The sequence below is a fragment of the Stegastes partitus genome, unplaced genomic scaffold (assembly GCF_000690725.1).
Source record: "Stegastes partitus isolate 25-593 unplaced genomic scaffold, Stegastes_partitus-1.0.2 Scaffold2506, whole genome shotgun sequence".
In the NCBI taxonomy this organism is placed as follows: domain Eukaryota; kingdom Metazoa; phylum Chordata; class Actinopteri; family Pomacentridae; genus Stegastes; species Stegastes partitus.
In genome coordinates, this window is record NW_007580237.1 from 100 (window position 1) to 25321 (window position 25222).

The window sequence follows — 25222 nt, forward strand, 5'->3', positions numbered from 1 at the left end:
ATAGTAGATTAAAGTACATCACACCGAACTACACTACAGTAAACTACAGTACACTAAGCTACACTACAGGACAGTACACAACAGCTCACTGCACTACAGTACAGTACGGTAAAAGACACTACAATACAATACACTATGCTACAGCACAGTAAAGTACACTGTAACAGAGTACACAACAATACAGTACACCATAGTACACTAAGCTACAGTACAATACGCCACACTACAGTAACGATCGTACACTACAGTACACTAGGCTACAATATACTACACTGCAGTATGCTACACTACACTAGACCACAGTACACTATAGTACAGTACACTACAGTACACTACAGTACAGTAGAGCAGAGTCGGCGCCCCCTACAGGCTGCTGCGCTCATTAAAGCCACAACAAAACACTGCTGGATCAAACACACAACACGGCGTCCAACTAGAAATATGTAGTAACACTGAGTTAGTCGCTGAGATCAGTAATCTGTCACCTGTGACGTGGAGGGAAAAGACCTTCAGTTTCACAGTTAGTTTCTCTTTCTGTTACTTTTATTCTCTTTCTGGTTTGGATTAGACAAAAAAAAACAGAAACGCTGTGGCTCGGTTTAGGAAAATATCTCACTTTGTTCAACATGTTGGTTAAGTTTAGGCCCCAAAATGTCACGTTTTACTATAAAAACAAAGTAAAACTGGCAAATATAATCTAAAGTACGTCCCGAAATTTAGTTTTAGCGAAGCCATGAAGGTCATTTTCCCTCTGACTCTGCATCCTTAGTTGTTGTTCTGTTTGTGGGCAGTTGATGAATCTGGAACCTGATCGTGGCCACCATGAAAAAAATAAATAGCCAAGTTAACAAGTGACATTTGAGCAATAAACCCAAACTGATCGCTAACTCTCTCAGTGCGAACGTGTCTGTTTCTAATGCGAGTTTGGTTGTTGGTGTCAGAAACCTGCAGGATGGAAACGCTCCACATGTCATTAGCGCTGATGGACCAGTCAGAGAGCAGCTCGTCTAAGTCACAGTTTCAGGCTGCAGGTCTGCCTGAACATGTGGAGGCATCTGGATGTGTTTACTCTGCACGCTGTATTTCATAATGTCGCCCTCCTACATCTCCTTATGTCACACAGCTGTTTGCTTCTTTATGTTTATTGTTTGAAGTTGACTAAAAAAGCCTCGAATGTGGAAAACATTACCGCCGTCTCTTAATTTAAAACTCTCCTCTCCGGCTTGTTTTTTTTTTTTTTTGAGTTCACAATTCACTTTTTGTTTCAAGATGCTCTCGTTTTCCAGGTGGTAATTAGTCAGAAATGAACAATATAGACTAATTTTAGGGTTAATTTCAATCCACAAGACAAACGACCCGGTAAAGCACCGTTTGCCTCTGATTACAAACGTGGTTTTAAAGCAACGTGCCACGAAGCGCTTTGAAGCTCCAAGAATCATTGCTGTACTCCCTCAGTCGCGCTGGATCCGGATCAAAAACCTTTATCTTGTCTTATTTAACCAGTATTTTACGATCGTTTCTGGACTCGCCGGTGCATGTTTTCTTTTAAAAACCCACCCGGACCATCTGCGCAGCGTTAAAACATCGACCTACCATGAGGGAGTGTCTGTTGGCCGATAGCAGGCCCGTCCCGTAGCCGCTGCTCAGAGCTCCCATGGCGCCGTTGTGCGTATGTGCCGCCCCGATGAGGCTGTGCATGTCGCCGTGGCCGCTGGTCATACCCGTCGACGGTCCCACCGCGTGGCTCCGCAGTACGTGGATGGCATCGTCCAAACGCTCCAGGCGGTCCTCGATACGACTTTGCTGCAGAGAAGACGACGAGAAATCTGAGAAATGTTGCCGATACCATCTGGCCTCGTCTCCGCAAAATTACACATCTATACAACTAAACCGTGAATGTGATTTGTGAGCGGTGACGTGGTGGGAAAGGCGGTTGGTTTAAAGGTTTGCGTTAAAGTCGGGTTGCTGGTTGGTGATTGTTACCCAGCAGACCAAAGTTTGCTGGACAAGAAGCCGTCAAAACTGAGTTTCTGTTGTTGGTTATTTCTGATTTTACTCCCTTTCTGGTTAGATTTAGGTACACCAACTACGGTAGGTTTAGGAAAATATCACGCTTTGTTGGACACTTGTTGGATGCTTGGTTAAGGTTCGGCTCCGAAATTACTTCGAAAACACATCCTGGTTCAAATGTGCCTCAAAGTTACAAATGCAAAGACTCGTTTTTCAGGATCCCTCTGAGACAAGATGTTCTTATTTTTTGTTTTTCACTCGCTTTCTGGTTTGGTTGCAGAAAATATCACGCTTTGTTAGACATTTTTACACGTCAGAAGCTTGGTGAAGGTTTGGCTCCGAAATTACTTGGTTAGAGTTCGAAAAAATGTCCTGGTTTGGGTTCAAATGTGCCTTGAAGTTACAAACGCAGATACTAGTTTTTCAGCTGTTCCCAGTTTTGACTGGTGAGGGAAGGTCGTCCTAAAGACTTGTTCAATATGTGGGTTAAAAGACAAATCCAGTTTGAAAACAACTCGAAGGTGCTGGACGCCAGAGTCAATGTATGCTTAGATTGTGTGTTTTTGCAACCTGGTCTCCACAAACGTATGTTCTACTGCAACCAACCAAGTCTCAGAATCAGGTTTTGTTTCCTCTTGTTGTACATCTTCGTTTTTTACTCCTTACTGGTTTGGTTTCTGATAATGTCGTGTTTTGTTAGACATTTTTACACGTTAGAAGCTTGGTTAAGGTTCGGCACCAATATTGCTTGGTAAGAGTTTGAAAATGTCCTGTTTTGGGTTCAAATGCGACTCGAAGTTACAAATGCGGGACTAGTTTTTCAGCGTCACTCTGAGACAAGAAGTTCCCAGTTTTGACCGGTGAGGGACGGTCGTCCTAAAGACTTTGGTTGCGGAAAATATCGTGCTTTGTTCGACATTTTTACACGTTAGAAGTTCAGTTAAGGTTCGGCACCAACATTACTTGGTTGGAGTTTGGAAAAAGGTCACGGTTTGGGTTAAAATACGACTCTTTCGCTACATATTTCAAGCTTTTTCTGGATTACCAAGGTGACAATGCCAACTTATACCTGATTGGTTGGCTAAAAATGTCAAACAAGTGGCAAAATACAAAAATACATGGATTACATTACAGGCAAACATAATCCGTCAAAACATGCAGTTTAGTCGCACAGGAATTTGTGGAGGCGGAGTCGTGGCTGCAATTAATTAGAAGTTTCAGAAGGATCCCACAGAACATAAGTGAGTTACCAACACAGGGTGAGCAATGTTCTACATTTGCCTAATCGTCGCCATAATTGTTGCGTATCGTCTCCAAAGCCTGATATATCTGATTCCTCTGAGCCACGGCGCTCCACTGTTGTCCAAAACCTATTAAAAACACATCAGCGAGCCTCACCGGTGCACCGGGTGACATGTTGCTTCATTACCACCAACACACACGTTTGTCTGGACTCAACAAAAACCGTCTACCGGCTCAAAGGAAACAGTTTGAGAGATATTCGCTAGAAACTCCAGCGTCCGTCTGTTTCAGAAAATTGCCTTTGTTGAAAATGAAACCATTAATTTGTGAGTTATTTATAAGGACTTACATGTTCACCACAGGGAAATCATAAAAGCACTGGTTAACCTACACAATTACTCCATCTTGTATACGTACGTATATTTTAAACACACTCATGGGTATCTGTGGATATTACCATTATCTAATTTCTATCCGTGTGAAAGCTTCTCCACAAAATAATATGAAATCTATTTAAAGCTGATTTTGGTGTTCGAGTACATCAACGTTATCTTTACCGACTGCATCAACAAGGATCAAATATTAACTTTTTCATGTCAGTTCACCCAAATGAAAGAAAAACCCCCATTGACTCGCTGCAAAGAAATTTTTTGGGTTTTTCGGTTTCTGCCTGCACAATGGGATGTACAGTAGTTTGTACTGAAGACAACAGTGAAAAAGTATAGGGAGCATAAACGAGAATGTTCATCTCTGCAGGGCTGTGATGAGCTTGTAGGAGATATAAAACTTTAGCAAACAAAAATACCTGAAAATGGTTTTGGGTGAATGTACCCTTTAAAAATGCCACGTATCTTACCAGAGAGTGCAGCGGGGCCTCGTAGTTCGGCGACGACGCTCCCTGTCCGCCGTTCCTCGACCAGACGGCTGAACTTGCAGCTAGGAGAGAGGACACAAGGAGGCATCGTTAGGAGAGGAGACGTGGAACAACCAAAGGTCAAAGGGAGATTCAACTTTTGTTTCCCTCAAACCGACATCCTTTCATTTGGGATGGCACCAACATGTGCGACTAGTGCGACCTGAAGCGTCCTCCAGCCCCCTGCAGAAAACAACTGGATGTCTGCGTGTAGATTAGAGCCCAAAAAAAACAAATGACAACCTCCTCTTGCTTTTACAAAGAACGAAACCACTCGACGTGAAGCGCCGAACGCCAGACAAAACGTCTTCACACACAAGGAGACTCTCATCGTATCCACTCGTGGTGCTCAGACATAATAGACGCAGAGACGAGGAAAAGGGAAGACAAAAACAAACCGACTCATATCTCGTAGCAAAAAATGCTAATATCGGCCCTTTGTTTTGAGAAGGTACAAGTGGTTGATTAGCATTGGGCCCTCTGCAGAATAAACAAGCTTTGTGTCTGTGTTTGTCTCTGCTTTTGTGCCGGTCGTCACTCTGAAGGGTCGCACCTGAATCGACAGGTTTCATTAGCTGGTAGCGCGACGAGACGGCGACCGGAGTGGATTTACATTAATATAAGGCTCGGTGAGATGCTGCGTGGAGGTCTTTTAGACAGATTTCAGAGGGGACACGGTGACTAATCAAAGGAAAGAGCAGTTGTTGAGCATCTGTAGCTTACAAGCTAACTGCTGACATGCTAGCATGCTGGTCAGCCAGTCAGAACTATGCTGGGGTTTTCTTTTTCTTTTTACAGTCCCTGACAGAGTTTCAAATATGTACTATACAACATTATTCAATAAAGATTCACTGAAGAGAGATAAAAGATCCTCATGCTTGTGAGCTTTCTACCTGCTAGCTACTCCCATTAGCCCTGTTTGCTAATAGGACAGTAAGTTCACCAAGTTGGGTCAAAAGTTGTGTTTGCACCGCAGACTCCTGACTACGTATACCCTTGGTTTCCATTATTATTCCTGAAGAGTAGCGAGGACAGCGGATGGACTTAACACAGGATTTCTGGAGAATTTAGAACTTCCCACTGTGCTCTGGGCGTGTACAAATCGATGTACCTCCAAAGTCCAGAAGCAACGACTGCGATTACGTCTCTTCTCATGATGAATTAGAAATACGAGCAGCTCATGTGCTTGCAGCGCGGACTGTCTGTGCAATCGGAAATTTTAGGCTTTGTGGACTTGGGAGGATGACAAAAACTGTGTTACCCTTGAGGGTGGAGGATGCGGACATGGACTGCAGATGCGGAGCCAATTGGGTAGACGTAGCACAGGACTTCTGGAGAATTTAGAACTTCCAAATAAGTTTGGCCATGTACAAATCAAAAGTGCCTCCGAAGTTCGAAAACAACTACTTCGATTCTGTCTCGTCAAATGATGAATTATAAATATGTGGATGACAGAGAAGCTCCTGGCAGAATGTCTCCTAGAAGCAAATATTTGTTTTCGGCACCATTTGTTTTCCTGGCCTCCTGGTAGGCGCTCTGTCAATGCAAACAGTCTGTTTTTGGGCTCAGACGCTTATGGACTGGGGTGGATGACGAAATTTCCGTTGCGGTCTACGGATTCAGATCTGGACTGCAGGTGCCGGGCCAATGGGGTGGACGCAGCACAGGATTTCTGGAGAAGAATTTAGAACTTCCGAATGAGTTTGGGCAGGTACAAATCGAAGAGCCTCCAAAGGCCAATTACAATTTCATTTAGCAGACACTTTCATCCAAAGTGACATACATTTGATACACCAATGGTGACAGAGCTGCCATGCAAGGTGCTGCCTGCCATTGGGAGCAACTTTTGGGTTCAGGGCCCAAAAGGGTTCTTGCCCAAGGACACTTCGACTGTGGAGCGGCGGGGGATGGAACCACCAACCTTGTAGTTAGTGGACAACCCACTCTACCACCTGAACCACAGCCACCCTAGAAGCAACTACTGCGATTACGTGTCTTCCAATTATGAATTATAAATGTGGGTACTACAGATAATAGCACAGGATTTCTGGAGAACTTCCTACTGTGTTTAGGGCATGGACTGATCAAAGCACTTCAGATTCAGGAGGCGATTACGTCTCTTCTAATGATAAATTAAAACTCTTACAAACATGTGGAAAGCATGAATTAGCCTTGAACGAATGGGAAGTCATAACTGCAGGGACATATAACCTGCATGTATAGAATGATCAGCAAATCCAATAAAAATTTAGTTTTTCAATAAATAAGCACCAGTTTGAAAACCCCAAGCCACATCTAAACCAGCTGATTGGTTATGATCCTGTCTGAACCTGCCCAGACAGGTGAATCTGCCCTCCTCTATTTACCCTCCATCCCCTCCCTCCTCATCTCCGCCCTCGACGCTGATCTCTTCCTTGTAACTCTGATCTCATCTCATTAGCACATGTTTCTCTTTTTCATTGTCTTCCCATTTTGTCTCGCAGTCTTTTCTCTCCCCTCTCCTTTTTATTCATATTACATGCTCATTTCCATATGCTAATTAATGAATAATCACCTGGGTACATTCATGTGCAAATACAAATATATGTATTAAACGGCGGGGTAAATTAATCCGAGTCCGACGCTGTAAAACACCCTCGCAGAATTAGCCTTGGATATCAATTTGCATGTAGTTTGCTCTAATAGGCTTCATTTCTAATTTGTAAAAAGTGGAGTAACTCTGACACAATGATAAACACCAATTATGGTTTCGCAGGCAATATCCCAGGCAGCCATAATGACGAGGAGGAGGGGGCCGGTGTTTGCGGAGCCGCTAGGTTTTGTGAACGATTTGTCGAAGTGGTGCTCGTAATTAAAGCTATCAGTCACGAGGCGCGGCGGAGAAAATATCAAACGGTGTGTGTAGCGGCGACAATTAGAGACAAATTCGACACAACTATTATTAGGAAAAGTCATTTTTCACTTTAAGGGGCGGCCGGAGTTTACAGCATCCGCCGAGAGGAGGAGTAATTGGTGGGAACAAGAGGAGGAGAAGGGGGAGCGGAGGGGAGATGCAGCGGTTATTAATGCGGCTTTATGGTTTTGGTTTTTACACCGAGCGATGGAACGTCTGATAAGAAACCGAATTTAAATAGAAATTAAATAAAATGTTTTAGTTAAAGTCCTTGTTTGTTTTAGTTCGTTTAAGTAAAAAGGTCGAGGTCAAAAGAAATGGTTCAAATAAAGTCAAAAGTCATTTGTAATTAGTCTCATTCAAGTCTCTAGTCTGGACAAGTTCAAGTCGAGTCTTCAAATTTGATAAATTTAAGCTCAGCTCATTTACAACTAGTCCAAGTCAGAAGTCGTTGCAGCGTTTTCATAAAGAATAAATTCAAGTCTAATGTGATTTAAGAAAGATGCAAATAAAGTTAGATTATTTAAAAAAGGGTCAAGTCATGTTTCAAGTCATTTGAAACAACGTCAAGTCGAGTCTTAAGTCATCTCCAAAGTCAAGTCGTTGAAGTTCAAGTCGAAAAAAGTTGAACTCGATGCTCGAAAATGATTTTAAACGGTGTGAAACTTGGTCAAGTCTTTCAAAAGTCATTCTGAAGAAGCTCAAGTAAAGTTTCAGGTAATTTTACACAAGTTCAAGTCAAGTCTAAGATCATTTTAGACAAATCAAGTCTCAAATCACTTCAGGCAAGTTAATGTCAAGTCTCAGGTCATTTGAAACAAGTTTTAGTCAAGTAAGCTCATTTTAGATGAGTTCAAGTCGACTCTAAGGTCAGTTGGGTCAAGTCAAGTCTCAAGTCATTCAAAACAACGTCATGTAGAGTCACAGGTCATTTCAAACAAGTTCAAGTTGAGTCTCAAATTTGAAAAAAAAAATCGTAAAATTTAAGCTCAGCTCATTTAAAACGAGTCCAAGTCAGAAGTCGTTGTAGCGTTTTCATAAAGAACAAGTCAAATCCTGTGAAAAATGATCAAATTCAAGTATAATGTGATTTTAAAAAGATCCAAATAAAGTTACAACTCATTTAAAAAAATGGTCTCAAGTCATCTCCAAAGTCAAGTCGTTGAAGTTCAAGTCGAAAAAAGTTGAACTCGAATCATCAAGTCGAAAGTCATTTTAAACCGTCTGAGTCGTGGAAAGAAGTTTAAAACTTCACGACAATTAGAAAATCGTTTGATTACGGTAGAGCTCCAAAGATCAAGTCACGAGTCATTTGAAACTGGGTCTGTCCAAAGTCTGGGCTGAGTCACGAGTCATTCTAGTTCAAGTTAGGACTCAACTGATTTGAAGAAAGTTCAACTTAATTCTCGAGTCAACGAGTTAAAAGTTGTTGTAGATTAAATGAGCTCAAGGTAAGCTGCGAGTCATTAGAAACAAGTTCGAGTCAAATCTCAAGTGAGTTAGAAGAAGTTAGTTCTTAGGTCATCTGAACTAATCCAAGTCCAGTCAAGAGTAATTTTGGATTATGACTTGTTAAGCCACGTAACAGAAGTTCAAATCAGAAGTTCTGTCTTTTTAGAAGAGGGTCAAGTCAGTTTGCAAGTTATTTGTAAAGGGTTCCAGTCGAGGTATTTCTGATCACTTCGAGGCTCAAGTCATCGAAGAAAAGGATTAAGTTCTTCTTATTAAGCACTTCTGTCTCCAATCCAAGTCTCAAGTCATTCAACCCAAGGTCATGTAGAGTGTCATTTCATTTAAAACAAGTTCAAGTCAAGTCTTATTTCATTTCAGATGAATTCAAGTCAATTCTAAGGTCAGTTAGGTCAAGTCTAGTCTCAAGTCATTCAAAATAAGTTGATGCGACGTCTCAAGTCATTCAAACCAACGTCATGTAGTCACAGGTCATTTAAAGCACGTTCAAGTCAAGTCTCAAGTGCTTTAAAACAAGCCCACATCAAGTCTTAAGCCCTTTCAGTCAAGTTCAAGTCTTAAGTCATTTGAAACAAGACCATGTCAGATCTCGAGTCCTCATTTCTGCGATTTACGCACCTCTGTCTCCAGTCCAAGTCTCAAGTCGTTCAAACCAATGTCATGTAGAGTCTTGTGTCAGTTAACACAAGTTCTAGTCGAGTCTTAAGCCCTTTAAGTCAAGTTCAAGTCTCAAGTAATGTGAAACAAGACCAAGTCAAATCTCAAGTCGTCATTTCTGTCACTCAAGTCCAAGTCATAGGTCATTCAAACCAATGTCATGTAGAGTCACGGGTCTGGGTCACAGGTCCAAGTTCAAGTCAGGTCTCAGATCGTTCAAGTCATGATCAGTTTCTGTAGTCCCGAGTCAGCTCTGCTCCTTCTGTCCAACACCGTTGTCCGGCGTGTTCTGGCCGGACGCCGTCGTTACCTGTGAGGGAAGGCGGCGAGCCGACTGGGGTGGACGGATTGGACGAGAAGCTGTTGTTCGTGTGGTCCGGAGAGTAGATCTGCAAACGAAAGAGACGCAGAGTCAGAACGGCGAAGGCAAAGCTGCAGAAACATACATTCCAACAGCCTCAGAAAGCCTTGAACAGAGCGTGGGGAAGATAAGAAAGGAGCGCTGTAGTTACCGATGCGAGTGCTTTCCCTAAGGCGTCTCCTGTCTGGGAGCTGCTGGCTGCTCCGCTCTGCGCTCGGTTAGCTGTAGCACACACACAAACACACAGGAAAAGGACGGATTCTGGTAAATAAGGATGTTGTTAACTACATATTTAATTATTCAGCGCATCCGTTCCACACTTAAACCGGCAAAACATGTTCATTAGAAGTGGAAATTACACCTCCGGTATGGAGAGCGAGAGAAATGAGACTCTCCCGCTTTCGTGGATTAATTTGTCTCCGTCGTCGTTTGGTTTTTAGTCTTTTATTTGTTCTCTCTTGGGTAATTCTGATACCGTTAATACATGTCATGAAGCAATGCAAAGTTTTACCTTTATGCTACGAATACTTTCCAAGTTACAGGTACAGAAAATGGACACATGAAATTTTCAAGGTTGAAGAACACATTTGAGTTTTGTTTAAAAACTGCAACCACATCAGTTTTCAATCGGCTCCAGGTGTTGAAATCTGAAGACCAAATCCTGTTTTCGTTCAGCTTGTGACCACCGTTGAGGTTGAGCACCAATATTATGGGATATGTCAAAGTCTTAATAGTTAAACAGTAGGACAATGGATGTGTGATCACGGTTTAATTGTTTTAAAGAGAAAACTTTATAAGGTGGATTGTGGGTCAACTTCGAGCACATGAAAGACCTCATTTTTACCTTCATCTCCATACCAGCACCAATGTTGAGGATCCCAAAAGGTTCCCTTAAAGTTCTTGTTTAGGGTTTTTTTTCTTCTTATGTTTGGGAAGAACAATGAGTTCAATGGAACCTTAAACCCACGAAACACTTCTTTATAAACCTTGTATGGGGGTTCCTCTGCTGTATTGGTTCTTCAAGGAGCTCCAAAAGGTTGCTCCTCATTGGGAAAAAAAAAAAAAAACCCTAATATTGAGTTCAAGGGAACCCCAAACCACCCAATCTGGTTCTTCAATGACATTTTTAAGAAGTTACTTGAACAATCTCTGCTGCATTGGTTCCTCAAGAAACCATTATGAACTCAAAAGGTTCCTCCACAGCCGCAATGGTGAGGATCCCAAAAGGTTCCTCGAAGTTCTTGTTTAAGGTTTGGGAGGAATTATGAGTTCACTGGAACCTTAAACCAACGAAACACTTCTTTAAAGACCTTCTATGTGGTTCTTCTTGGTGTAATAATGAGTTCAATGGAACCCTAAACCAAAAACCCAAAAATGGTTCTCTGAAGAGGTTCCTCCACCGTGACAAAGGTGAAGAAGCCTACAAAGTAATCCAAAGGTCTATAATGAGCTAAATTCCCAAAAAGGACCATGTACACTATTGTTTGAGGGCAGTTCAATGGAACCCTAAACCCCCCAAAAATGGTTCTTTGAAGACCTTTCTGAGGAGTTCCTTGATCAATCTCTGCTGCGTTGGTTCCTCAAAAGTTTCTTTGAAGCTCTTCTTTGACTCTTAAGGAGTGTGAATACTTACTTGTCCACAACAATTGGAGGAACAGTTTCTCCTAAATGGCAAGAAAAAGCTCATATAGCTGCTTCCTGCTCGGCTCTGCTACCTCAAAGGTCAACACTGTCGAGGCGGTTTCCGTCTAAAGCGAATCCTATCGAAGTTTTACCGCAGTTGAATTCTTTGTTAAAGCTCTTTGGGGGGGATTTTCTTTGGTCTTTGTGTTTCGAAATGGTGGCACGACCGGACGTTTCCCCCGTCAACGCCAAATAATGTGACAAGAACCAGAAACAGGCTTTTTTTTTTTAACGAGAGCCGACGTCAACATCTCGTCGCATTTTAAGGCTCTGACAGCATGTGTTTGTGCGGACTTTAAATACAACCCAAAATCTGTTTCACACACTTCAGAGGGCCGCCGAGGCCAGGAGAGGAAGGAAGTGACCTCACAGGACCAGATGAGCGCCCACACACACACACACACACACACACACACACACACACACACACACACACACACACACNCTCTGACATGCTCGCAGCTCATCTCTCCTGATAGCAGATCCCAGATGGAAAGTTTACGCTCGCACAGACACATGAAAAATTTTTTTAAAAAACACACACAGCACACATCCTTTCACGGCAAATGAATCCATTACAGAGATTGGCAGGACTCGACTTCTTTAAGCTGCTAGAAAGAAGGCAGACAGACAGACAGACAGACAGGTAGACAGACAGACGGCAGGCAGGCAGGCAGGCGGCATATGTTTTGGGGTTAAAGCCTCATGTCTCACTCATGCCACACCACTGGCCTAGTAAACCATCCAGGGGATTACTGCTGCATGCACGGATCCTTCGCTCGATGCATAATTTAGAACATATGCAGGAGAAAATCTTCTTTTTTTTTTTTTTCATAAACGAGAGCTTATAGCCGCAAAGGAGGAGCTCATTCGGGAACCGACTTCGTTTTCGGTCGATCGCCTCTTCAAAGGAGAGAAAAAAATCTAATTTCTAAATCAAATTATTGTGAAACCGGTTTTTAGTTTTGAGCATTTGATGTCCAGTTGTTGTGTCCTGCTCATTGTTTACAGTGTGTTCTGGTTGTTGAAGCCGCTTTAATGAGTAAAGAACACGTAACAGAAGATCTTTATCGAGCTGTAAGAGCACAATAAGTCGCTTGTTTTAGTTTAAACACACTTTGTACCCCAGAAGAAAAAGAAGAGACACCGGGGCAGCAACAAGGAAATGATCCCTCACCGGCTTCCCACCAATTGTGTTCAATGGAATGTATGACCAAGATGGAGGTCGGTTTTGAGCATTTTGTTGCTAAAAATCGATCGTCGTCCCTTTAAACGGGCAACTTTAAGGAGTGTTGCACCAACTTCTGACAAAGAAACACCTCAGAGATGCCAACATGCAGGTTTCTTTCTCTTTCAGCATATAAATCTTCCGTCTTAATGCTAAAGACTCGCCATGTTTCCTCATAATTGTAAAGCCAATTTGAAGCAAACTTGCGAAAAAGAAAATGCGAATCACGCTTGTTCTCCATCGACTGCTTCGGAGCAAACAAACGAGGCTTGTTGGTGTGTTTGGAAGATGAAAAACAGAGCAGAAGAAGCCAAAAAAGTCCCGGATGTCCGACTACATCTGGTCAGATTTTACAGTTTGCAGCCTCTTCGTCGGACACTTTGACCCACAATCCTCTGCAGGAGTTTAATCGAGGTGGAGCTGCTGCAAGTGCACCAAAGATGGAGTTGGAGCAAGTTGTTGCACGAAACTCAACTTTTATCAACAGCAAGAGAAAACTGGTTGGAAGTCTCTAGGAGTTGTTTGAAGGTATACTTTGGTGCCATCTGGAATCGATGGTGCTGAAGACGAACAAAAGGAGCGGAAACAGCAGATCAGTCGTGTTTTTAAGCGTTAAAAGTTGTTCGAGACTCTTTTGCAAGTTTCTAAAACCTGTTTCTGTTTAACGCGACGCTTCAAAATGTGCTTAAAACTGCATCGTGGCAACACGACTGAATGCAAACACGATGACGGTAGAACCTGCAGGAGAAGGTTCTGGTCTGTTGTTGGTGTTGAACGCGACTCCGGTGACCACAGCTCCCGTTCCCTTTAAGGAGAAGTCGCTTGTTTGCCGGTGCGAGATCAGACCGATGCCGAGGAGCGTCTGCAAACACTCGGCGTTCATTGAGCGCGCACATGTGTGTCATATGCTTACGTTTAAACAACAGCGTCATGTTTTTTATTAGCTTCATCTTGTGTTTACACTCGTGTGTGTGTGTGTGTGTGTGTGTGTGTGTTGTGTGTGATATCTCCGAGGAATGTTGGAGATGTCTTCCCATGAAAACAAACTTCAAATCTGGTTCTTATTGCCGTCGTATTTGTTCTACGGGACTCAAAGCGAGGGGTCCATATGGCATGCTGTGTGTGTGTGTGTGTTTGTGTGTGTGCTTTTGAGTGTGTGTGTGTGTGTGTGTGTGTGTTTGTGTGTGTGTTTGTGTGTGTTTGTGTGTGTCGCTGATGTCAAGGTCGAGCCAAAATGGAGGACAAGTGTTTTCTCAGTTCGGTTATCTTCTGTTTTCGACTGCCTGTCTTCGAAAACAAAGAGCTTCAGTGTTTAAGTGGTTTAAATCATCCCAGTCTGATTCCAGCTGTGGGGGGAGCAACTGATTGTGTGGCCGTAAATAAAAATGTGGTCGAGGGAATAAGGAATACCTGTTAATCACATGTTTGGTTTTCCATCTACCGCTTGGAACGTGTAAAAGAAATGCAGATAAAATGGTAAAAATTTAGAAATAACACAAGTTTTGAGGCTTGGCTGAGATGGAAAAGTTGGCGTACGTTGAAAAGCTAAAGCAAAAACACACGTACCCATATGGGAATTCATCATTTCTTGTACATTGTCTTTGTTATGTCTTGTATTTTTAGCCTTGCTGCCCTTTTGTATTTCTTGTCCTGCTCAAGGCCTCGTCTGTAAGCAGCTGCTGTAACCCAACCAGGGATCAATAAAGTTTTTTTTTTTATCTTATCGAACTAAACGATGGATCGAGTCACCCGTTGGTTTGTTGATACCATTTAAAAGCCTTGAGTTTGGAATTTGGCTGCTTCAAAAAGGGTCAAATTTGACTTAAAACTTGAAAACAAACCCACTAAAACACATCCTGCTTTGTCGTCTAGTTTTCTCTAAATTCGATCATAATTTACTAAATGAACATCGTGCTGTGCTCAAAAAGTCTTGAAACCAGCAACTGAGACCATAAGTTTATTTAAGAAATGCTTTCTGAAGCAATAGACCAACTTAAAAGTCGGGTCATCTTCTCATAGACTTCTATACAATCAGTAGTCGCCCCCTGCTGGCCGCTAGAAGGAATGCAGGTTTAAATCACTTTAGATCAGGAGGCTGCATCCGTCTTTTATGTACAGTCTATGGAAGAAATCTTGTGAGTCCCTACTGACTCCAACTGTAGTTTTATTATTTCTCCAGATATCCAGAAACCAACCAGCCAACATATTAGTTTATTTAATTGACTATGTAATTGATAAAATGTCCTTTTATGAGCAACAATGCCTCAAATTTCTAGTTTTAAATGGCAGTAAACTCAACATCCTTTTGTTGTTGACTGTTGGCCAGATGATCTAACTTTATCTGGCGTAAAATAAACAATCAATCAATGATAAAGATGATTGTTGTTTGCACTTTTACACTTCAATAATGGAATATTAGTGCTTTGTCTGAAGTTTTCTGTGAGTTAATTACTTGATGCAGAAATAAAATGGAAGCAATTCATGAGAACAGTCCTCTGTGAGACTGGATAGAGTCGATATTGTGCTTTAGTTTTGCACATTTCAGACAAATTTATGATTATTCGAATTACGAAATTTGAGTGGAACATCTGAAGATTCCTCCACAGTCACAACACAGACGACAACAAATGTGTCTAAAACCACCACTTCAAGATAAATAAAAAAATAACCAGAAGAACCACAACTAGAACAGTTCAAGTTGACCCACAGCAGAGCGTTTGAAGTTTTTGTTTTTGTTTTTTTTTAAGTATAAAGTCAAGTTAAAGTCAAGTTTAGGTCAGTCTCGGTTCTAAAGTCAAGCTGCAAGTCTCTCAGGTTGGTGAGTTTATCAGGTCAGGAAGTGGTTTTACTTTTAAGGTCAAGTCGGTAAGTCCGGTCTCACGGTCCGGGTCCAAGTCAGGAGTCGAGTCCGAGTCAAGTCTGGAGTGTGAAGTCTACAGCTCTGAAAGTACACCGGTTCACGGACATCAAAGTAAAATCAATACTTTGTGTTAGCATGTATGCTACAATGCTAACATTAGCATTGAACCCAAAGTGCTGGCGTCAGTTTGACCACAAACCAAACAAAAAAAAAGGATATTTTATAAAACCCAAAAACAAACCAAATTCCACGACAATCCATCCAACAGGTGGTAAAACATTCAACTTCATGGTGTCACTACAGAAACACATCCTCTGGAGAGCATGAACGTCCATTTAAAATCGGATCATAATGCATTTTATTCCCACGATGGAGACAAACGACCCGTTCTACAAATTTGGAGCGTCACAACCAAAGTGGATGCTCTTTTATTTTCAATTAATCCTTTTTTAATGCAAACATAGACCAATAGATCGTTCATTGGTCCCCAGAGGAAATTCAAAGTCCAGTAGCTCACACGTGTTGCATAAAAACAACCAAACCAACATGCAAAATGACCAGCAGCGGCTAACTGCGGACGCCGTTAGCTTCTTACCCATGATGCTGTCTGTGCCGTTGGTGGGGGCGGTGCAGGAGGCGGTGCTGTAGTGATTGGCCCCGCCCCCTCCGCCGCTGCCGCTCGCCCCTCTGTGGAAGCTGGACATGGGAGGAAGGCTGGAGCTGATGTCCGCAGACGAGTGCGACGGGTAACTCTGCGGAGACACGGACATTCAAAACGTGTTGGAGCTGCTTTTATTTTGAAGGATTCCTCATCTGACGTCTGACAGATTTACGGTTTCACATATGAGTATTAAAGTATATCATGTGTCCAGATGTGAGAACGGGAACTTCCAGTAAGGACACACACAGCAAAACACAATCGAGCCAATTGGAGATAATTAAAACAACTCGGCATGTTGAGTTGATCCGGCGCCGAGCCAGCGACTCTTTAATATGTTCGTCACTTGTGATAGATTCAGCTGGTGTTTGTTGCTTCTAGAGCCGCGACCGAAGCCGTCGTTTTAATGTTAATTAGCACAGCTTCAGTTACTTGTGGCTTTGCTGTTGTTTCCATGTGGTTTTTGGTGTCCAAGAAATCCTGACGTCGACTGGCCAGGAATGACTCAGCGTTTCCTGGTTGTTGTCACTTTATTTAACAAGGACACGGTTTAAGGTTTTGACTCTGATTGAGGATTTTAGGGCTGTTTCAGACCAACAGTGACGTCAGAGACACCTGAACAAGGTACCGTGATGCTTTTAAATATATAAATGGAGTTAAAGTCTAATCCAAAGGTCGACTCAGTAGTTTTATCTGTTATCTCGTAGGAACGCAGTTAAAAGCTTAAGAATGGACAAAAAAAAAGGACTTTGAGTTCCTATTTTGAACGTCCAGAGTAGAAAATATCATTAAAATAGAAAAAAGTAGTGAAGGTCGAAACATGCGAGTACCCTTCATGTATTCATGTAAACATTTACACTATACGATACAAGAAAGAGTCCAAGCTTTAGGTTTTATGAGATATCAGTAAATCTACAAAAACAGGAAATAAAAATGTGTCATATCTCACTATAACTAATAGAATAAATATACAGATAAATATACACCATGTACCTATTATCTGTAAATTAATGAGAGTTGCTGATTTAAACAGTGTAAAAAATAAAATAAATATATTGTTGCTGTTTTTTTAACGCCAACATAAAAGAACATTTTACCAACATCGTAAACATACTTTCTTTTTTTCTCCCTATGTAGACATTTTTTTGGTACAGTTTGGGCTTAAAAAAAAAAAAGCATATAAAAAATATACACATTTTTTCCTTAAAATAACGACAAATATGTATAAAACAATGAGAGTTGCTGATTTGCATAATGTAGTTTTTTTTTTAAATTAGCATTTCTAAAATGTTATTTTTTTTATATTGACATTTTGTTTCAGTTTAGGCCTATTTCTTTTTTTTTTTTTTAAATTATATTTTGTTCTTATTACTTTTTTAACTTTGGTTCTGTGATTCAACTAAATACTATAAGTAATTTAACAAAACAGAAAAAAAAAAAAAATATATATATATATATAGAAACAACCTATGCATAGTTTTTCAATTCCAAATATTCACAATTTGTCTTTAAAATGATGCCAAATATCAGTAAAACAATAACAGTTTTTTCCTGATTTAAATACTGTAAAAAATAAAATGTCATTTTAAGATTAAACGTAAAGCAAAATATTCTCCTTCTCTGGGCTTCTTTTTGTGATTTAACTGGATATTTTCTGGTTAATCAATCAAGGAAAATGTTTAAAATAACATACATAAAAAAATGTTAAAAATACTGAAATTTTCTGGTAAAACAAAACAGCCTAAATTACCATCTGTTAAATAAAAAAAATTAAATGTTTATGTTTTTAACGTTGCAGAATAAACGTGATCTCTGGACGGACTTCCTGGAAGCGCTGACTGACGGCCGAGCTCACCAGTCTGTCGTGGGGGTGGATCCCGCAGTAGGAGGAGCTCTGGGCGGAGCTGTGGGCCGAGTTCCCGCCCGCCAGCATGCTGCCGTGGTAACCCTGCTGGCTCATACTGCTACTGCTGCTGCTCCAGGGATCGCCGCTGTGGTGACCATCTGACCGACAGGACAGGAGGAGACACGTTAGAACCATCAGAACCAGGACCAGTTAGGCATTATGGACCCAGACAGTCCAGAAACAGGCAAAAAGAGCTTTTTTAATATTGAAATGACACGTTTTTATACGTCTGTTGTCCTGTTGGATGTTGTTGATGCTGTTGGGGGACGGAGGAGCTGAACTGTGCATTTATAAATGAAATAAAACGCAGAAACAATAGAAAAAGTTCCTCCTGACAGCACGACAACAACAAACTGGCTGAACTTTGCATTTTGTTGGGTCAGAAAGGTACCGAACACACAGATTTAACCAAACTCTTCTGCACCAAAGAGGATTTTTTCTGCTGGTAATTCAGTAAAAACCGGTTTGACTAGATAACTACATGTTGTACAGGAGAGTGATGCATTGTGGGTTCATTGAAGGAGGATTTTATCGCAAATTTTCAGATCTTTTTCTGCTCGACCAGCTCGGATTAGCCTGAAACTTTTATAGCGTAAAATCTATTTGTTTACAAAGACAGATGTGAAGTTTTAGCTTCATGTATCAAAAACTTTTTGAGATAAATTATTTTTAAAAATTCAAGGCTGTTTGAATGACGACGTCTGAGGAACGATTAAAGATAAAAACCTGAACTTTTCTTGTTATTTCTCATCATGTTGTTGAGTCAGAATCTGTTAAACTGGACAAACAGATTAAATATTATTTGCTGATTTCAACCAGCCGTCATGTTTATTGTTGCCTTTATGTCATAAAGCTGTTAGCTAAAGCCGCTCAACATCTGGTTAAACTTAAACCGTTTGGCTCGCTGATACAGTTTTTCTCATTTATCATCGTGTTTGTCGTCACCTGCTGCTGCCGCCATCATGTGGAAAAGCTCCCAGTCAGCAGTGAGTTCACGATGGAGGCGTTTTTCCATCATATGGTATAAATAAATATAAATATATTAATGTATATGTGGATGTGAAGATGTGTCTCCTGGTTTCACATCAGCGTCGTCGTAATCGAGCCTCATTCAGGAGACGTCCGACCTGCTGCTGCTGCTTCAGGTCAACTGGAGATGTTTGTATTTTGGACTCTATGATGAAAAAAGAATCTGGAGGAAGATGTTTAAACTGTACTGGAAATATTTCTAGTATTTCTATTTTAAACTGGTCTACAGGATCCAAAAACTCTGATTTTTGTCCTAAAAACAAGGCGTGAGTTCACGTTTCATTCAGTCTGGAGGCACGTTAAACTCTCCTGCTGCTCAAAGTCACGTTTTCACTTCGTTAACTCGCTGCTGGACGATAAATGACGTCTAAAATAAACTCTCAACAGCCTGGATCAATGTTTAGACCTGCAACCTGCAGCGACCCTGAGGAACTGATCCTGTGTTAGTTTGAGGAAGTTTTCAGTCATTATGCAACGTGTTGTTCTTTCATTATGGAAAATGTATGTTAAGTACTGCTATTGTTTTAAATACAGAACTAAACTTTGTAATTTTAATGTAAAACAATCTATTACTATTCATAAATCTACAAACTTTGGTGGACATTATTTATTTTAATAATTAACATGTCAATTATTACTTCTTTTCCTGTGATTTTATTAGATATTATCAGCAATTTAATTTTTAAAAAAATCTTTAAAATGACGTAAAAGTTTTAAAATATTTTCTTTCACATTTTGTGCCTTTTTTTTTTTAAAACAATTAACATTTTTCCTGTAATTTAATGATAAATTATGTGTAATTTACTCCAAAAAAGGTCTTTAAAAAAACATTAAACTTTTAAATAATATTTTTCTTTCACATCATGGCAAATATTTGTAAACTATTGATAAAATTTTTTATTTTAAATACAGTAAAAAAAATTATTTAATTTTGACATGAAAGAATCTTTTACCATTTGTAAAACTACACATTGTGGTGGACGTTATTTACAGTTCTGTGCCTGTTTTTTGTGTTATTTTAACAATTAATATGTCAATTAATACTTTTTTTCAGACATTATCTATAATTAACCCCAAAAATTATTTTAAACAACTTTCTTACAAAATAAGAGCAGACATATTGACATAACGTTTGATCACTTTGTCGATTTAAATGCTGTAAAAATATTGTAGTTTTATGCTCAAATAAAAAAGAACAAACCACTTAAAAATTACAGTTCAAAAAAACCCTAGTTAATTCCAATTTAAACCATCATGGCTGAATTATTCCAACAACACCAGGTGGAGGCGAGCTGGTGTGCTCGAGCTGCAGCAAGAAAACAGAAGGAGACATTTAAAGGTAGGAACTGATTATTTTAGTGGGAAAGACGTTTAAATTTGCGCCTTTGATGCCACAAAATGACATTTTAGGGGTTAAACTAACGACCGGAGAGGAACTCTGAGGACAGAATTAAACTAAAATAGAGAAAAAAGCCGTTGAGCCACTTTGGAAATCAACGTTTATACAGTCAAAGCTCAGAGGAGACGGGTTTGGTTGTTGTTTGTTGTTTTTCTAATGGAGATAAAGTCCCATATGTGGACGATATCGGCCTCTTAATGCTCAAACCAATCCGACATGATCACAAACTGACTCCACCTGCAGCTGATCTCAGTCTGGACTCGTCTGGACGCTTTGACTCCGACCACCAGAAGCTCGTTAAATCCAACCAGTGATGAACCGTTTCCACCAGATTTCCACCAATCAGACGCGTCTAAACGCACGTCCCTCATATTTTCTGCTTGAGACCAAACAAACAGCCGTCCTGGTCCAGCTGAAGCCTCGACTGAGATGTTCATCGTTACAGCCGCAGACATTAAAAAATACACGAGCTCTGGTTCTTGTCGTCCACATCCATCAGGACGATTCCTTCATGAGCAGAAACTCTGATTTGTTCTGTACGTACTGTGGTCTAGTGGTTGGTTCTGTCCAGGTCGTATCGATTATGGATCGATCAGTTATCAGCTACTTTAATGATCAGTATTAGTTTTATTTATAAACTATTATTATTAAACTTCTGAATCTATTTGTCTGAGTTCTTCAAGAGAGGAACTGATCGATTTAATTGACTTTATTTATCTATGGCTCTTCTTGGAACTCATTTAATTCACTGATTTCTGTGTTTATTCACTTATTTGCACATTTTTGTCCATTTAACGCCTCGTTTATGACTTCTTCTTTTTTATTTAATTATTCTCTTATAAATATTCTCTTGTTCTATTTCTGCCCGTCAACTTTCCATGAAAACGTTAATAACACACATTTAATTGAATTTAATTTAATTCCGTTATTTAATGTTATTTTATCTGGTGTTTCCTTTGTGCATGTCTCTTTAAATCTTTATTTTTAACACAATGTTGGTTTGTTTGCATCATTCATGTCATTTGTGTGAAAGTTTAATTGATGAATGTTTGATTTTGGGTTTTAAAAGATGATTTTTGGGGCATTTTGATCCTTTTTATTGAGCTGAACAGAGACGGGAAAGTGACTCATGCTGCGGGTTATTAATTAATAAACGAGCCGGCAGTCGGGGGTCACCTGCTGCACCAGGTGAGCCGTCCAGACGCCACCGTCCTCTGTTTTCTGAGGTCTTATCGACCGACTGATGAATGGAGGACAAAGAACAAAGTGTGACGCTGAACTGCTGCTGGTGCAACAACTAACAAAACTCATGAGTCCAGTGTGTGCTGGTTCTGGTTTCAGAGCCTCCATCGTGGGAGTCTGGATCAGGACCGACCCGGCGTGCCGCTGTGGGCTCGTACCTGGCATGAAGAAGGAGCTGGGGAATCCAGCGCTGGGAGGTTTGGAGGAGGGGTATCCCGGTGAGTCCCTGTTGTAGTCGGCTGTACTGGCAGACGGAGCGTAAACCTGCAGAACAAACAAACAGAGTCACGGATCAGAACCAAGAAAAAACATCTTCACACAGCTTCACAACAGGAAACGGACTTCTCATCTGTGATTGGTCGACGTCTTCCTGAGCCGTCACTGGTCAGAAACAAGGAAGCTGCTAATAAAGTTTGATTTGAATTTAAAATCTGTTCTGCTCATTGTTGTAAAAAATAATCAGACTTTCTCCTGTTTTATTTGTAAAAGATTTCAAATGTTCTCTTTTGCAATATGATTCTCATTAATAATCCCCAATTAGCTTCATTAACATAGTTTTTAATCATGTAAAAATAAGTTTATACAATATGGATTATATAAATTGATCATTTGCACACTGTGCTCATCTGAAACTTCTAATAAATTAAATAAACCTAAAATATCTTGTTGTTTCAAATTAAATAAACTGATTTAAATACAAAATTAAATAATTTTAAAGCAATCTGTACAAACGTGTGTTCATTTTTTAGCTTTAATTTACAATTAAGTTTAAAAGAGTTTTGTCATATTTATGCTACTTTTTTTTAAAGATGATGCTTGCTAAAGTTACCCTGTTTAGTGTAATAAAAACCATTTAAGAAATAATTTCAGTTTATACCTTTTATCTACATAAACTGATAAATTAAAAAACATTTTCTGAAAAAAATCAGATTTATTTTATAATTCAGTTTATCATTTTTGTCATTTGGACGAGTTTGTATGAATATTTTTTAAAAATTAAATACCACATAAAGTTTGATGAACTTTGATCTAATAAACCTGATTTAATGTTTAAAAAGCAGGTTTCTGAACTAGTTTAGAATTTCTTACAATTTTTTGTAAAAAACAAAAACAAAAAAACAAACAAAAACAAAACAAAACAAAAAAAAATATTAATTTTAAAAACAGCCACAAAAGTTTTTTAAAACCACGACGACCTTTAAACCCCAAAATGTTTTCTGTCTATATTACGTGTACAGAATCAAACTTTCACAGACAACCAACACGAGATTCAAAAACTTTTTATTTAAACTCATTCACTGCCTGAAGCCACAGCGGTAACCACGGTAACCGTCACATGTACAGCGTCTTAAACGACCACAACAGCCAGCAGATGCTCGTCTACACACAACTCTGTCCTCATCTCACTGAAACAACCCAAACAGCAGCAGAGCTCTGCTGTCTGTCCGTCTGCCCTCAGAGCAGCAAACATGCAGCCGGCCGCCGCTCAGAACAGGTGACGCTGTTCCTCCGGCAGCACTCGGCCTGTGTTTGGTCACGCCTCCGACCGGGGCTCCCCACGGCAGGCCTCGCCGTGCACGTGTGTGTGTGCATGTTCACGTGCGTGTGCATGTTCACGTGCGTGTGCATAGCGTGCGAACACTCAGCCGTGACGCTAGCTCGCGCCGCATGACGCAAACCCTGGAACAGCTGTTGAAAATGCTCTTCCTTCTCTCTCCCTGATTCACATTAAAAGCTAAAAAAAAGGAAAAGAAAGCCTCCACATCTACACCTAGTGTGACCTGAAAGACTCGCCGCTTTGTTAACTCGGCAGCATTTGCATACGGATGGGACGCAGATGTGGCGAAGGAGAAAAAAAACAACTAATCTTACGACGATAAAACACAGAAGGAACAAAAGAAGAAGAAAAAAAAAAAAGCACTCGAGGCGTTTTAAGAAACATCATGTCACTTCCCAAACTCCCCGAGAGAAATTATTAAAAACAGAAAACAGCTTAAAAGCGTTTGTGTCAAACAAAAACCTAATTGTTCTTTTTCCTCCTTCAGATCGTCGAAGAGTCGTTTCTGCTCTTCGTCTGATCTCTGGAGGCAAGTAGCCGCGAAAACAAACGAAGAATAACGACGCTGCTGAAGGAACGGTTGTTTGGACGACGTACACGAAGTTAATAAAGGAACAAGGACAGAATAATCAGAAGCACAAACTGGTGTGATTCCATGCGTGTCCTTTGTTTTTCAAACATCAACTCGACGCTTCTTCTTCTTTCGCTTCCAATTACGTCCAACATCCCAACAAACGCTGCGATCAAACTACGGGTTCTGGTTCGATGTGACCCGTTAACACCTTCAGCTGCAGTTCATCAGGTGGAGCTTCAGTCAAACCACTTCCACATGATGATCAATGATGCTTTTCAGGTGCACAAGTTGCATCCAACACCTGCCGAGGTGGAGCTACTCTTTACATTCAAACCTTTCCTGTTTAAAAATACTTGAGCTGTTCTAGGTTCTGTTTTGCGACTCCTACAACAACCCCACATCTTCAAAAGTTCTGTTTTAACGTGCTTTTCTTCCCCTACTCATATTTCGCACATTTCTTATCGTACTTTTGCAAACGTCGGATTGCGTGAACGCATCCAAAGATTCGCTGCCTACTGTCGTTGAACACTCGGCAATGACAATAAAAGGAATTCTGTTTTATTCATTATGCAAGTTCGCAACATCACGTTAACTAAAAAGCGCTACTTCCTGTTTCGGTTTCTGGATGAGCAGAAATGGAGGTTTTTGGAGACGATGGTGCAGCTGGTTCACGTTCTGGTTGGTGCTTACTTCCTACATTCGTTCCCTGATTTGATACGCTTCTTTTTTGTTTATTTAAAGATTATTTTCTTCCCGGTGTTAGTTGAGGACAGACAGGACAGGTTGGGAGATAAATGGGGGAATGACTCGCAGCATTCTGGGCGAACCTCAAACTGCTGCTTTTACGTGACCGAAATCTGAGAAAAACTAAGAAATCAGCCTCGATGGTGGTTTATTAAATATAGAAAACTAAGATGCTTCAGTTCAGGAAGTCTCTGTTCTTACTTCCTGTCACTGCTGCAGCATTTTGCACAACTTCAGCAACCAAACCCTGCTTCGTGTTCTTTCTTTTGATTTAGTTATCGATCCCACAGAGAAACGAGGCTGATCATAGCTGATTTATTTCCTCGACAACTTTCACAAGCTCTTTGCAAACTTACACAACGTGCCTTTGAGAACGTAATAAAAGCTCAAACTTGCTAACGTAGCGCTTCGCTCTGGTGTGAAAGTAAATGCAACTAAATCCTGCAAAAAAAAAAAAAAACAGGCAGTCACGGAGCACCGCCGACACACATCTGAGGAGCGGGGAACACTGGGAACTGTGGGAATCAAACGGCGAGGTCAGGAAACACCCGCCCACTCGAGGAAAAAAAAAAAAAAAACAACCCGCGAACGCACAGATGCCGAGTCGGAGCCGATCAGCTGGGAGAGGTCGAGTACCTTCCCACAATGCACCTTGCGCGAGTCTGAGGCGTCCAAAAAAAAAAAACAAAAATCCTCCTGGGCGGCGTGGCTCACCCCCTCAGTGTCTGTGGATGTCATTAGAGCCAAATCCCCTCAAACTTCCTCCTCCTCCCCTCTGAGAACCGGCTCTGATCA

General features: G+C 40.7%; 1 protein-coding gene across 1 annotated transcript; it reads right to left on the bottom strand.

The window, feature by feature from the left end:
• Positions 1-946: 946 nt before the first annotated feature.
• On the bottom strand, positions 947-21836 carry LOC103375219 (transcription factor 4-like; the record flags this gene model as incomplete). Its single annotated transcript, XM_008305436.1, has 7 exons — positions 947-1803; positions 4109-4188; positions 9496-9574; positions 9698-9768; positions 15913-16069; positions 17831-17979; positions 21710-21836. Coding segments are annotated over 7 exons (921 nt in total), but the record flags the coding sequence as incomplete, so codon positions are not given.
• Between the last annotated feature and the right edge of the window lie 3386 nt (positions 21837-25222).